The sequence below is a fragment of the Acartia tonsa genome, chromosome 15 (genome assembly GCF_053477335.1).
Source record: "Acartia tonsa isolate MP-2025a chromosome 15, ASM5347733v1, whole genome shotgun sequence".
NCBI classification, from domain to species: domain Eukaryota; kingdom Metazoa; phylum Arthropoda; class Copepoda; order Calanoida; family Acartiidae; genus Acartia; species Acartia tonsa.
In genome coordinates this window covers 25,875,359-25,892,999 of record NC_137274.1, presented here as the reverse complement: position 1 = coordinate 25,892,999, position 17,641 = coordinate 25,875,359, and the positions used below count along the sequence as shown (strand labels likewise).

Here is a 17,641-nt window from a genome sequence, read left to right as displayed (position 1 = left end):
TAAAAAAATCTAAATGGTTTAAAAATAATTTTTTTTTTCAGGAGGAAAGTGTTTTAGTCTAAATTCTAAATCTATAACTATTTAAATGTTTATGACAGGAGATATTATCTTCCTATCTGGAGATAGTTTTTTTTATCTAAACATATCTATATATATATTATATATACTAGCGGCTTCACCCCTAGCCTCTAGGGGCTTTTTCCCTAAAGGTTCATGGGAAAATTTCAAAAATATTGTTTACATTTCTTTTTTTTACATTTTTTAGATATTTTCTGTATTTTATAACTTTATATAACACTTTATAAATTTTATACATGTTATTGTTTATAACTTTTTATATTTTTTTATATTCATTTATATATTTCAAAACCTTCAATATTTCTATCTTTTTTAATGTTTTTAAACATTTCTTTGCCATTAGCCTTTAGGAAGGTTTCACAATATTTTTGAATTTAATATAACAAAGTTTAAAAGAAATTTTAAAAGAAGAAAAATAATTGAAAATATGAAAAAATATAAAAAAATGTAAAAAAATATATAAAAACATAAAAAAAAACATTAAAATTAGATAAAAATATGAAATTATTTTTTTGGGGGGGGGGAAATTTCCATTTTTAGGGGGGTTCAGGGTGTCCCACCCCCAAGAAAATAGCTTAAAACCACCACAGGACCAATATGTATATACGCTGAAGAGTAGAATCCAATCAGTTCAGTTATTACCAAGATCTTTAGGGACAGATGGACGGACGGACAGAAGGACGCACGGAAACACACATCATTCTACTTTTTCTCTATATCCATCTATTAATATTTCCAGTCCATCTATTTATATCTGTTATTGATTCCAATATATTTTTGTTTAATTAATATAACAATTTTTTAGAACAGAACAGCTTTGGGTGAACAGAATGATTACCTACAATGCTTTACTATTTAAAACTGTGCCTTTTTTATATAAAAATTGATTATTGTATGATTCATGATTTTCAAAATAAGAATATTTAGATTTTAAAGTTTTTTTACTTATAATTTTAAATTTGTTTACTAGCTGAGCTACTTTTAATTTACTTTGTCTGTAAGTTACAAGTCTGAAAGAGCTATTTTAAAGATGCTTTATTTTTTCTAAAAGGTTTTATGGATATTTTCAATCATTGACTCTTAATATATTTTGTTAGATGTTGGTTATTTTATTTAGTGTTGCTACTCTAATGATCAATTGTCATTTCTATCCTAGGATGACTTTAACTAGGATTACACTATCCATAAAAGCAAAGCTCTAAAGATTGAGGATATTTCATATGGACATAAACTTTTCTAGAAGGTCAGAACTTAATAAGCAGAATATTAATTTTCATGCCTAAAAAATTGTATTACATAAATGAGATGAAAAATATTAAATACAGGATACTGTTTAATGACATTCTCACATTTTTAGGACTTGATTATGGAGATACTTCGCCTATAATATTGTACCTTGTTGTTCTGGAAATCAATATTTGAAAATGAATGAATTGTCAAAAATCTGCGTGTTTTAAAAGGACTCTTTGGTGCTGATCATATCCTTTTTAAATTGTACCCAACTGTTACAAGAATCATTCTGCAAAGTTTAAAGTTGATAAGAACTAACCCTTAGGTGTGGTTCAATCAAAGGTTATGGTTACAACAGACTATAATTATAGAAAATCTAAGACTTAAAAGTAGTAAAGTTTTTTTTTGTTTGTCTACTAAGACCTCAATGACTAAACCAATGGATTTCTTCATTTTATAGTAACTTAATAGGGGTCCTGGATACATTTGGGATAGTCTTTTTTCATATTTGAATGGTTATGACTTCCAAAAAAGGTTCGTGCAATCAAAAGGTTAATTGTCTTTAGAGCATTTGACCAATATAATTTAAAATGTCTGTGTGTCCGTCTAAAAACACTTAAGCATTATTTTCTCTGCTTGTATTTAAAATAAATGGCTTGACTACTTATTTTATGGAGAAAGGGGACATTTGACTGTAAATTCCAAGGATCTAAAGGGATAAGACAATGGCCAATAAATTTATGTTTATTCCCAATGATGATGCACAAAATTACCCCCTTTTGTAAATTACAATTGGTAGTTAGAACGTTTAGACGCTCAACTTTGTAAACCAATCAAAATTCAACAATAGTTCTTAGAGTTTCTAAGCCAATGAATAAGAAAACGTTATTATAAAACTTTGGGGACTAATGTAATAATTACAGCACAATGTCCCCTAACTCCCTTAAAATCCTTTGTTAAAATCGATCTAAACAAAAAATATAAGGTTTTTATTTTTTTTATTAATATCTTGCATTTTTAAGTTATTTCCAGTGTGGTTTGGAAACCGGTTAATATCCGCTGGATTACAATCGGTTCTTAACCGTACTGAAAAATCATGCAGAACACAATAATACAGAAAAAATGATATGTATAGTAATATAAAAAAATCATAAAATCAACACCAGTTTTGTTAAACCGGGCCTTTGGCATCTTGGGGCTAACAAAACAAGTTTTAATCTTATTATTTTTCATTTCAATATCCGCGGGAAGCTGTCTATAATACGATGTGATGAATAACTACTCTTTATTTATTAAATAAGGTAATCACAGCACTGTTTTTGTCTAAAATGTGTTGTAATTCTATAAAATTATTATCCTTAGAACTTTCATAATAAATGTTTCAGCGGCATTTGCGCTTGTCCACTTGTCATCAATAACTGTCGCAACTTTTATTATTCAAGACAAAGTCTTCCAATATTTTTTTTGAAAAATCCACCAATTCAAAAATTTGTACTAAATAATTTTCAAACATTTTTAAAACAAAATTAAGAAGATTTTTAAGATTATTTTATTTTTGAATAAAACAAAAGTTGCATCGTCTTATCATAAATAAACAATGTAACAGAGGTACCACAAAATAGTTTTTAAAAATATGAAAAATATTTTCCAGTTTGGCTTCGAAACCGATCAATGACAAAAACAGCTTTCTATATTAATTAATAATTGATTATATATAAATTATATAAAACATTCATATTATATAAAGTAGTAAGGTTTTTTTTGTCTGTAGCATAAAATTTCTATAACTACTGAACCAATTGAGTTCTCCAAATATATAAATGGGGGATTGAAGGTTTTAGGCTATTTAATTTTATATCTTGGTTTTTATATGCTAGAAGCACAGCTGCTAATTAACCACCGGACCGATTTGGTGTCCCTTTTAATTCCGTGAATCTTTGTTATTCAGGGATATAAATGGATAAGACAATTGCCGATAAATTGGTGTACATCCCCAATGATGAAACACACCAAATAACCTCTTGATGTATAAAATTAGTGGTTGAAACGTTTGAATTTACTTCATTAACCAAACAATTAAAATTCAATCAAGTCCCCAAAATTTTTAACCAAACAAATAAGATTGAAAACGCTATTATAAAACTTTGGGGACTAGTGGAATATCCCCTACCTCCCTGTTCTTTATGGGAATGGTTATTTGTGGAGGAGTATCGATTCATCCTTCCAACCCTCCCCCCTCAAAATGGTTAAAAACATGCCCTTCATTGAAAAGGAGAATCATATCAGGTTAGCGGTCAGCGAGATCTTTTTTGCTACAAATGAGTGTTTATAATAATGATTTCTTATTTGTTGGTTTTACTAGTTTTAGGACATTTATTGAATATTGATTGGTTGGTGCATGTAGTTGTGTGTACAAACACTTCAACCACTAGTAACAAAATTGTAATCTACCAGGAGTAACTTTGTGCATCATCATTGGAGATGTATATCATTATATCGGCCATTGTCTTATCCCTTTAGATCCTTGTTAGTTTTCAAAACCTACCTACCAAAAAAGTAGAGAAATGCATTTTTTTTTATATAGGTATAATATACCTACCTACTTATTTTATATTTCAGAAATATATGCTTATTAATAATGTATTGAAGAAAAATAAATTCAAAAGCTGTAAAGAAAAATTGCTTGAAGGTAGGTAACATCCTTTTAATTAAGTAACAGGATGTCTGTGTGTTCTAAACGTTTGAGAATACAAGTCACGAACATCAAAGCTGTAGCTTATTACCTCTAGTTTCATTTATTACTTTAGCAAAATTTTGTCAGACCTTTTGGATGTATGGATATTATCATACCTGTCATGTTAGACACCAGTTCCCAGAGTTTTATAATCTTATTTGTTGACATAACAACTTTGGGGACTCTAGTGAATTTTGATTGGTTGCTTTATTATATAATATATTGAGTATTCAAACGTTTCCAATCTCTAATAGTAATCTGCAGAAGGGGTAATTTTGTGTTTCATCATTTGGGATCTACAATAATTTATAAACCATTGTCTTATCTACTAGATCCCTGAGTTTTATAGTTATTTATCGCCTCGTATTATAGACAGCTTTCCGCGGATATTATGACTTAGAACCGGTTCTAATCCAGCGGATTATCAAGAATGCTGCTACGGCCACTATTCTGGAGGCGAGCTGGTGGGAGAAAGGAATGTTAATAACACTAGTCCCCAAAGTTTTATAATTACATATTCTTGTTCTTGAGATTACCTAAAAACTTTGGGTACTATTTTATCAAATTTTGATTGGTTGATTCATAAAGTCGAGTGTTCAACCGTTTTCAACCACTAGTTGTAATCTACAGAAGGGGTAATTTTGTGTATCATCATTTAGAATGCCTGCAAGCCACTATTCTGGAGGCGAGATGGGGGGAGAAGGGGATGAAGATTTGCTGCACCAACTATCACAGGATCTAGACCTGCAACAATTTGCCAACGATACCTCATATCAGGTTAGAAATAGTTATTTATCCAGAGAGAGAGAGGGGACAATGGGCTGTTTATTACACTAGTCCCAAAAGTTTTATAAGAACGTTTGCTTATCCATTGGCTTAACATCTTTGGTGAATTTTGATTGGCTGGTTACCTAATTAAGCTGTCTGCTCAAACGTTTTAACAACTAATTTTAATCTACAGATGGGGTGATTTTGTGTTTCATCATAGGGGAAGAACATATATTTATCGGTAATTGTCTTATTCCTTTAGATCCTTTTTATTTATTGCATCGCCGAATTACGGACACCTTTCCGCGGTTATTAAAATGAAAAAATATTCAATTAAAACAAGTTAGGTTAGCATCCTAAAGAGTGACGATGGACCGGGCTAACAAAACTGGTATAAGTTTTATCAATTTTATTCGTGAAAAATTTTTTGTAATACGATGCTATAAATGATTTTTTTGCGTGGCTGAGAAATGGTTCTAATCCAGCGGATATTAATCGGTTTCAAAGCCATACTTTTATGAATTTTGAATTTTTTTATGACCTATCCATACAAAAAAAAAACACCAAATATATGGGGGAAATGAAATGTGAAAAATATAAAACTAGCCAAAAACCTGCCATAAAGCAGTCCGACGGCCAGGGATGTTTTATAGTTGACTATGCTCCATAATGAAGGGAATGTTGACCAAGAAGTTTCAGCCGAGAAAATCACATTTCCGCCATAGCTAAGGGACGGAATGACAGACGGACGAACAGAAATAGTGAATTATATTAGATCGTTTAACATATCCTTTTCTCTTTATTTTTGGAATAATGATTCGATTCCTTAGACGTTTGTACTTATTCCTATAAGCGAAGCATATCTATAATCAAGTCCTATGTAAAAAATCCTAAAAATGTAGGTAGGTATGTCCTGAAACAAAATACTGTTTTTACTCAATTTTGCAACAAGTTTACTTACAATTTTATTAGACTTATGCATTTATATTCTGATTATTTGATTCGGACAGTCTACAAGTGTAAATATTAGTTTGTTTCAAAAACCGTTTCAAAGCTTCGCTTTTATGGATGTTATCATGCTTGTCTGTTATAAATACAATTAAAATCGTGGTTGTGCGGAAAAAGAGTATTATAGTCAGCTTTCCGCGGATATTATACGTATAGTATGGCCGAGAACCGGTTCTAATCCAGCGGATATTATTCAGGATGAAGAGATGTTGACAGGAATGATGGAATTTGATCTCCATGGACTGCAGGACCAAATTTTTCCAGGTAAACATTTTTTGGTACCCAAAGTTTTAGAACAAAACTTTGGGTAGGTACGTACTTTTATTATATCTTAATGAAACAAGGATGACAACATCCATAAAAGCGAAGCTCTGAAACGATATGACAGACGAACATTAACTTTTGTTGAGTGTCAGAACTGAATTACAAAATATAAAAATATAAGGTTTGACAAAATTTTACGTAAATTTGTTGCAAATCTTCTTAAATACAGAATTCAGTTTAAAGACATACTGACATTTTAATACTTGATTATAGAGATGCTTCGCTCATAATATTGTATTGGATGTTTTTATCACATAAAAAATTGTTATTTAAAAGTAAAAAAATCAACATGTTTAAAATGGACATAAGGACATTCTGGTAATGATTATAGAGTTGCTACGCTTTCTAAATCGTACCTAACTTCTACAGAATCACCATGCAAAGTTTGAAATCGATAGGACGATTCTAACATGCCTAAAGGGGGAGGGTTTTTATTGCAACCATCTCGTAATCAGTGAGCAAATGGCACTTAGAATTCGAATTTCGATCTGAACTGTTGCATGAGTAATCCTTGGTAGGTCTATTTTCCCTAAATCGAACAAAAAGTTGGAAAAGTAACGGCTGGCGGCTCAGCCGTTTAGCCATTTTTTTGCCTATTTTCAGGGTAAATCCATCATCATTTACGTAAGAATCAACTTTTTAAAACATATTTTTTGTTTAATTCATGTTAAATGATAGCAATAACCATTTCTAAAGCTTCTAGTACCAACAGCTACCGTCTAGAACTGTTTGATAGCGTTTTGGAGTTGAAAAGAGTATCATGTGGAGATAGGTTTCGTGACTAATTTCCACTGTATAGATACAAAAAATGGCAAAACGGCTGAGCCGCCAGCCGTTAGCCGTTACTTTTCCAACTTTTTGTTCAATTTAGGGAAAATAGACCTACCAAGGATTACTCATGCAAAATTTCAGATGGAAATTCGAATTCTAAGTGCCATTTGCTCACTGATTACGAGATGGTTGCATTAACCCCCCCCCCCTTTTTACCATCTATTTTTTTCAAAAAACCGAAAAAGCACAGAGTTCGCCCCGCTTTACCCTACCTACTGTTGGCATATCTTCATGTAACTACCAGTGCCCAGTTACTTTTGTTTATCATAATTGTGGGATCTTTTCCAGTATGGCTTCCAAACCAATTAATATCCGCAGGATTAGAACCAGTTTGGTCATCCATACTGAAAAATTATGTATAGCATCGTATTGCTGACTTTTTTCTATGAATATTAGAATAAAAAGCATAGAATTTATACCAGTTTTGTTAGCCAGGGCCTTCTCTTGGGTCTAACAAAATTTGGTATTAATCGCATAATTTTTTATTGTAATATCCACAGAAAGCTGTCTATAATGCGATAAATAACTATTATGACATTTTATTTTTCGATTATTTTTTCTCTCACGGAGGGGAAAAAACTGGGAGTATGTTTACAGATCTTTTTATTTCTTCATTTTATTATCCCCCCCCCCCCTTCTTTTCCGTTACCACTCCCCCTTCTGCAACAATTTCATTCGCGGATTTTCCTCTTTTTACTTGACGGATTTATTTTCTCTATTATTAATTTTATGAATCTTATCTATCTATCTCTAATTGCAGAGCTCAGCTGTGGAGAGAGTGGATACGGGGAGAGTATCAAATCATATTTATCTATCTATCTATCTATCTATCTATCTATCTATCTATCTATCTATCTATCTATCTATCTATCTATCTATCTATCTATCTATCTATATATCTATCTATCTATCTATCTATCTAAATATCTATCTATCTATCTATCTATCTATCTATCTATCTATCTATCTATCTATCTATCTATCTATCTATCTATCTATCTATATATCTATCTATCTATCTATCTATCTATCTATCTATCTATCTAAATATCTATCTATCTATCTCTAATTGCAGAGCTCAGCTGTTGAGAGAGTGGTTACGGGGAGAGTGTCAAATCTTATCTATCTATCTATCTATCTCTAATTGCAGAGCTCAGCTGTGGTGAAAGTGGATACGGGGAGAGTGTCAAATCTGAACCGGACTCCCCCTTCCCCCCCAGTTCACCAACAGACTCGGACCATAGGTAGGTTGTTGTTGTTGTGGCTTCGCGGAGCCGCCACTGAAAAAAAACGGATCCGGCTCCTACCTAAAATCAAAAAACTCATTTAAACATTTTTTTCCAGGTCTATTTTTTAATTTTAAAAGTCCAATTAATAAAATAATAGGGAGTGGGGAGAGGTTTAATGCAACCATCTCGTAATCAATGCGCAAATGCCACTTAGAATCCGAATTTCGTTATGAAACTCGGCATGTGTCATCCTTGGTAGGTTTATTTTCCCGAAATTAAACAAACAATTTGAAAATAGCAGTTGGCAGCCCAGCCCTATCTACACATTATACTCTTGGCCTCTCCCGGCCGCTAACAGCCGGTTCTAGCTGGTAGCGGCTGGTACTAGAAATTTGGGTTCCCCAAAACTTTTGGAAATGGGTATGATTTTACATGAAAGAAAGCAAAAAAATGAATGAAAAAGTTGATTCCTATGTCATATGTAAAGAATTTTGCCTGAAAATAGCCAAAAAGCAGCGTAACGGCTAAGCCACCAGCTGTAACTTTTCTAACTTTTTGTTTAATTTCGGGAGCCGCCATCGCCATCACAGGACCAGTAGGTATATTCCCTGGAGAGTTGAGCTCATTCGGTTCAGTGGTTACTGAGATCTTAAGCTTCAGACAGACAGACATCATTCTACTTTGTATTTACCTATAGATTATGAAAAAGGGGGAGGTAGGTTGTGCTAAAATTCCATATATGTGTGAGTTTTAAGGCTAAAAAACATTAGAAGAACGATGATATTCACTAAATATAAATATATTATATAAAAGGGAGAGGTACGTTTCTGGTAAAATCCATAAAGGTTATGTGTTATAAGTTAAAAACAGTAGTAAAACGATAAAAATTAATGTTAATTTTTTTCAAAAAAAATTGTTGTCTATAGTTCTTTTCAATAAGAAATACACATATTTAGTGAATATTATCGTTCTGCTACTGGTTTTAAGCATTAAAACTCACACTTTTACGGAATTTTTGCACAACATACCTCCCCCTCTTTAAGTGACAGCACAAGCAACAGCCGACGCAACAGTCCACCACTATCCCCACAACAATCCATACTCTCGCCGCCACCGCCACAGCTCCCGCCGCCAGCCCAGTTCATCAGCTACTCTGCCGCCATACATACGCCAAGCCGCCCTGTGCCCGCCGCGGTGAATGCCCAACAAAGCACTGCTAAGGAATTGATAATTTGATATGCTTGCTTTCAGGGATCTAAAGGGATAAGACAATGGCCGATAAATTGTTGTACATCCCCAATCATGATACACTATGATCACTTCTTAAAATTAGTGGTTGAAATGTTAGAACACTCAACTTAATGAAGTCCCCAAAGTTGTTAAGCCAACCAATAATGAAACGTTATTATAACACTTTGGGGACTAGTGTAATAAACATTGTATCCTCTCTCTCTCTCTGGGTTGTTTGACCCCCATTACTAAACGTCGCCTTGACATTCTCTATATAAGTACCCAAAGTCTAAAAAGTCTAAATAAAGGAAAAGTTGCTTTAGTTCTGGGACCCAAAGTTTAAACGAGAAGTCAAAATAAAAAAAAATGCTTTTGTACTTTCTAGTAACCAAACCTTTAAAAAAAATGGAAAAAGGGAAAGGAAGGTTGCGGGTAAAATCCGTAAAAGTCTGTGTTTTAAGGCTTAAAAATAGTAGTAGAACGATAATATTCACTAAATATGTGTATTTCTTATTGAAAAGAACTATAGACATTTTTTTTTTTAAAGTTAACATTATTATCGTTTTACTAGGTAGGACTGTTTTTAACTTGAAACACACAAACTTTACGGATTTTACCCGCAACCTTCCTTTCCCTTTCTTCAGTTTAGGTACCCAAAGTCATAAGATTCAGTCAAAATAAAAAAAAATTGAAAAAAAACATAAAAATAAAATTATCTGTTTCATCAGTTGCCCATACCCAAAATAAAACGCCCTGTACCTACCTTGCAAAATTTACAACAAGCAACAGGTTTGTACATAGATAGATAGACAGATAGATAGACAGATAGATAGATAGATAGATAGATAGATAGATAGATAGATAGACAGATAGATAGATAGATAGATAGATAGATAGATAGATAGATAGATAGATAGATAGATAGATAGATAGATAGATAGATAGATAGATAGATAGATAGATAGACATTAAGATAGATGAATATATATATACATTTATCAAATTATCAAGGTACCTAGATATTTAGAAATAAAACATTTAGCTAGCTTAGTAGAAAGCCATCATCTAGCAAAGAAGATAGATAGAACGATGGACATTTAGCTAGGTAGATAGATTATAGCTGGATATACATTTATCAAGATTGTTGTGGGGTTGGGCCGGATACTTTTTTGGCCGGATACCGGATATCCGGCTGATTTCAAACGCCGGATATCCGGTAACCGACCGGATATCCGGCAAATATCCGGTTATCCGGCCATATTACCGGATACCCGGCCGGATAACTGGCCAAATTACCAGATACTAAAGTAGCAAAAAAAAATTTCTTCAGAAATCTTATACAAATTTACATAAAGTTAAACTTGTTCAGAAAAAATGTTCTTCTAGCTTCAATAATAAGAAAATTATAGCCATTTAAAATTTTAAAAAGCAGAGATTTTTGGTGTAAAGTATAAAAAATTATAGAGCCGGATATCCGGCCGGATATTGAAAATGGCCGGATATCCGGCCACACCGGATATCCGGCCCAACCCTAATTGTTAGACAGACAGACATTTAGATGTACACTGTTGTTTTTGTTAAAAGTACCCAAAGTTTTAGTTCCAACAATTTAGATAAGTACTTTGGGTTCCAGTTTAATTTACAGTTCATTGTCTCGTCCCTCCTTGAATCATAGTGTATTTGTTACAGACAGACCTAGACGAATTTTAGAATAGTTATTTATCGCATCGTATTATAGACAGCTTTTTGCGGATATTAAAATGAAAAATATTAGGTATAAAACAAGTTTTTCGGTTTTAATATCATGATTTTTATCATAATATTTGTGGAAAATTGTCTGTTATACGATGCTATACATAATTTTTTAGTATGGCTGACTGGAATGGTTTTAATCCAGCGGATATTAATCGGTTTCTTTGAAGCCATACTGGAATAGGTTTTCTCGCATCGTATTATAAACAGCTTTCCGCGGATATAGAATGTACAATTATAAGATTAAAACCAGTTTTTTTTAGCCCCGAGGTGCCGATGGCACGGGCTGAAAAATCTGGTTTTAATCTTTTGATTTTACATTTCTATATTTGTAGAAAACTAGATATAATACGATGCTAGACGTTGTTTTTTCGTATGAATGAGAACCGGTTCATATCCACCGGATTCGAATAAATAATCTTTTTTTAAAAGTTTTAATAACATTCATTTATTATTTCAGCACCCATTGTCTTGACTTTGGGGACGGATGGAAGGTATTACACCACACCAACTTCTATTATAGGTAAAAATAGCCTAAAACCTGCTAAAAAGCGGTCCGACCGCCATTGATGTTTTATAGTTAATTGTGCTCGTTAATAATAGAAATGTTGTCAAAAACTTTCAACTTTCTATCTTTTATATGAGCTGAGTAAATTTCATTTCCCCCATAGCGTTACGGACTGACTGACGGACAAAGTGAATCATAGAGTAGCCTCGCTACTAAAAAAGACTTTCACTGATAGACCAGGGATCTAAAGGGATAAGACAATGGCTGTTAAATTGATGTACATTCCCAAAATTACCCATTTTGTAGATTAAAATTTGCGGTTGAAACGTTTTACACTGAACTAAAGGAACGAACCAAGCAAAATTTATTAAAGTCCCCAAAGTTGCACCTAAAGCAACAAATAAAATAATGTCATTATACCTATCCCTGCCAAGAGAAATGTCAAAAAAATCTAAATTTTTTAATATTCGGGAGACTTTAACGTAACATAAACATTTTAAGTGCCACTAGTTTTAAGCTGAGCTAAAGATAAATGATTTATTTTTTGATTGTCAAATTATCGCATACTAGCGGCTACGCGCCTCTAGATGCCTCTAAACTGTAAACGTTTATTTCATGTCTTTGTTGCATTCAAGTCCTTAGGTAATTTTCGATTTTTGTGATTTCTCTTGGGTGGGTTGTGGTACAATTCCCCAAAATAATTATAAACCTTCCCGGGAACTATAAGGAGCTACCCTGTTAAGGAGAATCAGATTGGTTCAGCGGTTATCGATATCCTTCAAAACAAACAGACAGAAAGACACCCTGTTACTTTATTATAAGGATAGTACCTGAACATCTGGTCAATACTTTACTTTTTCTGTTGGTACTTCGCTAATTATGGATGTTACTATACGCGACATGTTTTTTCATTATGGATCAAAGGTGGATTCATAAAAAAAATTAGGGTAGCTGATCGCTGGTGGGGCAAAATTATTTTTGTGAAAAATCCTCCAAAATCCCACAAAAAATCTACAAAAATCATAAAAGGGTTATTAACATAAGATTTTGTTTAATTTTTGTAGATTTTTTATGTGATTTTGGAGGATTTTTTTTACAAAAAAACAATTTTGCCTCACCAGCTGGCAGCGACCATTATTTTTTTTAAAGAATCCGCCTCAGAATATTTATTAGATTCGGAGCTATCATAAAAAACATGTCTTGTACAGTTTTAAAATAAGATTCATATAGTCCATAAAAACAGAATAATAGTTACCTAGGTACCTAATAATCGAATTGTATGTAGACAAGTTTTCCGCGGCTATTAAATTAAAAAAAATATATTTAAAATACAAATTTATGAAGACCATCTTAATGTGAATGAAAAATTGTCTGTAATACGTTATGAAACCTAATTTTTCAGCATGGCTTAGAACCGATTGTAATTTAGCGGATTTTAATAGGATTCCAAGATATTCTAAAATTTATTTTCCAGTAGGTCTTAGAAACCAATGAAAATCCGCTGGATTAGAACCGGTTTTTAGCCATACTGAAAATCCTCTATAACATTGTTTTACAAACAATTTTCCACGAATATTAGAATATAAATCATAAAATTAATACCATTTTTGTTAGCCCCCGGGCCTTCGACTCCTCGGGACAAACAAAACTGGTTTTAGTCTTATAATTTTATGAAATGAAATGAAATATTTATTTTATGACACATAGTAAAATAGGCATACATATATACATGACATAAATAATCATAAACAAGCAGTAAAATTGATCATGATTAATTAATTACAGTATAATAACAAGGTTAATAATATCCACATAAGACAAAAAAGTTATTATACGTGTCAAAGGACTAAATAATCTCTCTCGAGGTGATATTAGATAGCCTTTGCAAATATCATAGAAAAATAAGCTAAAAGGTAGTGTGAATCTTTTTATTAAAACGAGAAAGTAAACATTTTATAAGGGTATATTACAGGGATATGAATAGAGAAAGGAATTGCAGACGGAAATGGTAGGATGATTGTGTGAGTTTGTGTGAGTTCATATTAATGATTAAAATACTTATAATTAAGTAAAGAATGGAGAATTGATTAATCTAAGGCTTGTAAAACAGACAACATAGAGGTTTTACATTCTTAGGTGGCAAGAACGACAAAGTAGTCTATTACATGTTATATCTATTCTTGAGAGAATACATTTTTTAAGCTGCTTCTTAAATTGATTTAGGTTTAAGGCATTTTTTATATTGTCACGGTCATTAAAACTATTCCATGTATTAGGTAGAGAACAAAGAGGAAGCCTCTCTACTAAGTTGATTCTGGAAAAAGGAACAGTGAGATTATTATTTCAATATCCGCGGAAAAATTCGATAAATAACTATAACATTATTGCTTTGAAACCGATTAAAATCCAAATGATTACAACTGGTTTCTGGCCTTAAAGAAAATCATTGTATCATTTTAATATGCGTGGAAAGCTGTCTATAATACGATGCGATAAATAAATAATAATCATTTATATTTTAGTCAAGAGTGAGATGAACAACAGTTATCAGTATCAAAACATCACTACAGGCATAAAATTAATTAATATCCGCTGGATTAGAACCGGTTCTCAATAGTACTATCCGCATAATATCCGCGAAAAGCTGTCTATAATACGATGTTATAAAGAAATATTAAAAACTAAGGGATCTAAAACTATAAGTCAAAGACCAATAAATTGAAATACATTCCCAATGATAATACACAAGATTACCTTTTCTGTAGATTATAATTATTGGTTGAAACGTTTAAACACTCATCTAAATGAACCAACAAATCAAAATTCAATAAAAGTCCGCAAGTATGTTAAGCTAACGAATAAGATAACATTATTATAAAACTTTGGGGACAAGTGTAATAAACAGCTCAATGTCCCCCCCCCCTCTCTGGATTTAATCCCCTAGAGGTTTCTATCATCAATTTTATGAGTGTATAGGAGAATTAAATACATCAAATCCACAGCTGACAACACAATTAAATTCAGGCATAGGTCTTCTTTATAGCATAAAACCATTGCAATACTTTTTAAAAAAAAACAGCCAGGGGTGTATTATATTTTGCATTGGGTCCCTTGCTGAGACTCTAGGGGGTTTGGTGTCGCTTCGGGTACTAGACCTTTCTCCACGCACCTTGAAACATACTCCGCTTTTGATTGCGGTGTAAAGCGTCCATTCGCCCATCAGACAACCAACTCTCTGAGATGCACGACCTTTGTCTGAGAAGTCCCAACTGTGCATGGTAACGAGTTGCGCCTATTTTGGGCCAATGCATTCCCCCCACTATTAACTATTTACATCGTGCATCTGACATAGTAGCAGTGGGAACTATTTTTAACGTCTTTAGTTAGGACGCGGTGTCGGGCCGAGATTCGAACGTATTACCTTCCCGACGACGAGCGGATGCGCTACGTGTTGAGCCCTGATAAAAAGGTGTGGGGAATAAAAATATGTAAAAAGAGGGGAAAATAGAAAAAATAAAGAGTTCTGAAAACATGAAACAAAAAAAACTACAAAACTATGTGGAAAAAATGAATAGGTACCTATAAAATAAAGAGAACTCAAAATAAATTTTCTTAAAAAGGGCCAAAAACCATCCAAATACTAAATAAACAGCCTGAAACAATCCAAATATCTTTATTAAAACAGCCTAAAAACCAACCATTATTTAAAAAAAAAACAGCCTAAAACCTAACGAAGGACATAAAGAAGACCAAAATTTACCACAGTAGGTCACCTGAACCCGGTGGCGGGTACCCAAAGTCACGTGACTCGTCCTGCAGCTCCACCAACCATTGCTCACAATTCAGAAGAGGTTAGTCTACATATTTGAAACCGATTAATATCCGCTGGATTAGAGCCGGTTCTCAGCATTGCTATCCGCATATTATCCGCGGAAAGCTGTCTATATTACGATGTGATAAATCACTGTAAAACGCAGGGATCTAAAGGGATAAGACAATGGCCCATAAATTGATGTACATCCTCAATGATTCTATAGAAAATTACCCTGTCTGTAGATTACAATTAGTGGTTAAAAAGTTTGGATACTTAAATTCATAAACTAACCAATAATAACCCATTAAAAGTCCCCAAAGTGGTCAGGCCACCAACGAATAAGAAAACGTTATTATAAAACTGCCCATTGTCCCCTCTCTCTCTCTCTCTGAGAGGTTAGTTTTATCTTCTTATAATAAAGTAATAGGAAGTCTATCTGTCTGTTTGTTTGTCTGTTTCTCTATCTGTCTGTCTGAAGCTTAAGATCTCGGTAACCACTGAACCGATTGGGCTCTACTCAGCTCTTAAGGGAATATACCTACCTACTGGTTTTATTTTTTAGGTACCAAATTTTTTTTTGTTAAATTACCACTTGGGGCGAAACCACTAGTCCTTATAATAAAGTAACAGGATCTTTGTGTGTATCTGTTTGTACCGAAGGATCTCGCGAACTGCTGAACCAATATGGTTTTCCTTTGCAGAGTAACTTAGCAGAGGTCTCTAGAAAAAAATTACCACCCCCCCCCCCCTTTTAAAATCTTTTTAAAACTAAGATTTTTAGGTATTAATTTTATGATTTTTATTTTAATATTTGTTAAAATTGTCTATAATACGATTCAAAAACATATTTTTTAGTATGGCTGAGAACTGGTTCTAATCTAGCGGCACCTCGGGGATAAAATACACTGAATTTAATCTTACTAGCGGCTACGCCCCTAGCATCTAGGGGCTCTATATTCGAAGAAATATGGAAGGGCACAAAAATAGACGAAAACCATACCTACCCACACTTTTTATAAAGATAAAATAGCCTAAAACCATCCCAAGACCTAAAAGTAGCTTTTCTGTTAAGGAGGACCTTATCGGTTCAGCGGTTAGCGAGATCCTTCACTACACCCAAAAAAACTTACTACTTTATATATTAGGATAGTTGTACATTTTTGTATCCGCGTAAAGCTGTCTATAATACGATGCGATAATAGTTATTTCTTTCATCGTATTATAAACAGCTTTCCGCGGATATAGAATGTATAATTATAAGATTAAAACCAGTATGTTTAGCCCCGAGGTGCCGAAGGCACGGGCTAAAAAAAACTGGTTTTAATCTTATGATTGTACATTTTATATTCGTAGAAAGCTGGATAGAATATGATGCTAGACATAGATTTTCGTATGGATGAGAACCGGTTCCTATCCACCGGATTCGAATGAATACTATTATTTCAGTTACGGAATTTGAAGCGGCAGCAGCGAATGATCAAGAACCGCGAGAGCGCCTGTATTTCCAGGGATGGGGGGGCACATGAGTTGGCACATGGGGGGGCACATGGGGGGGTACATGGGGGGGCACATGGGGGGACACATGGGGGATCAAGAACCGCGAGAGCGCCTGTATTTCCAGGGAGGGGGGGCACATGCTTATAAAAACTTTAGGTACTATGGTTATAAAACTTTGGGTACTATGCTTATAAAACTTTGGGTACTAAGGTTATTGGGGTTGGGCCGGATACTTTTTTGGCAGGATACCGGATATCCGGCTGATTTCTAATGCCGGGTATCCGGTTCCGGCCCGATTTCTGGCCAACGCGTACGTTAGAAATCCGGCAAATTACCGGATATTCGGACGGATAACCGGATATCCGGTGTCAAAAGTCAGCCGAATATCATGTTACCGGATAGTTTTAATATCCGGTATCCGGCTGGATATTGAAAATGACCGGATATCCGGCGCAACACCAATGGTTATAAAACTTTGGGTACCAGTTTAAATTCCAATGGCCCCTTCCTTGATGGGTAATCCCAGTAAATTCAGTAAAAGTACCAAAATATTCGAGCCAAAACGAATTAAAATAACATGTTTATAAAACTTTGGGTACTATGGTTATAAAACTTTGGGTACCAGTGTAATTTACAGT

General features: G+C 33.5%; 2 protein-coding genes across 5 annotated transcripts in view; both read left to right on the top strand.

The window, feature by feature from the left end:
- The window catches only part of LOC145306724 (uncharacterized), a 99,567-nt gene extending 98,554 nt beyond the window's left edge, over positions 1-1,013 (top strand). Inside the window, exon 19 of the mRNA XM_080149004.1 lies at positions 884-1,013. The gene's annotated coding sequence lies outside the window, so the exon portion shown is untranslated. The remainder of the gene's footprint in view (positions 1-883) is intronic.
- Positions 1,014-3,920: 2,907 nt separating this feature from the next.
- LOC145307466 (cyclic AMP-dependent transcription factor ATF-6 alpha-like) overlaps positions 3,921-17,641 on the top strand; it is a 46,707-nt gene continuing 32,986 nt past the window's right edge. For 3 of the 4 annotated variants that reach the window (XR_013875482.1, XM_080149907.1, XM_080149906.1), the window contains exons 1-11: positions 3,921-3,997; positions 4,702-4,819; positions 6,016-6,082; positions 8,124-8,217; positions 9,246-9,423; positions 10,161-10,221; positions 11,645-11,707; positions 14,215-14,262; positions 14,669-14,722; positions 15,458-15,543; positions 16,953-17,014. Coding sequence is in view for 3 of the 4 variants with exons in the window: in XM_080149907.1 (XP_080006033.1) it covers positions 4,703-4,819; positions 6,016-6,082; positions 8,124-8,217; positions 9,246-9,423; positions 10,161-10,221; positions 11,645-11,707; positions 14,215-14,262; positions 14,669-14,722; positions 15,458-15,543; positions 16,953-17,014 (830 nt within the window). In the remaining variant the exon portion in view is untranslated. The remainder of the gene's footprint in view (positions 3,998-4,701; positions 4,820-6,015; positions 6,083-8,123; positions 8,218-9,245; positions 9,424-10,160; positions 10,222-11,644; positions 11,708-14,214; positions 14,263-14,668; positions 14,723-15,457; positions 15,544-16,952; positions 17,015-17,641) is intronic. The other variant, XM_080149908.1, reaches the window with a different exon arrangement.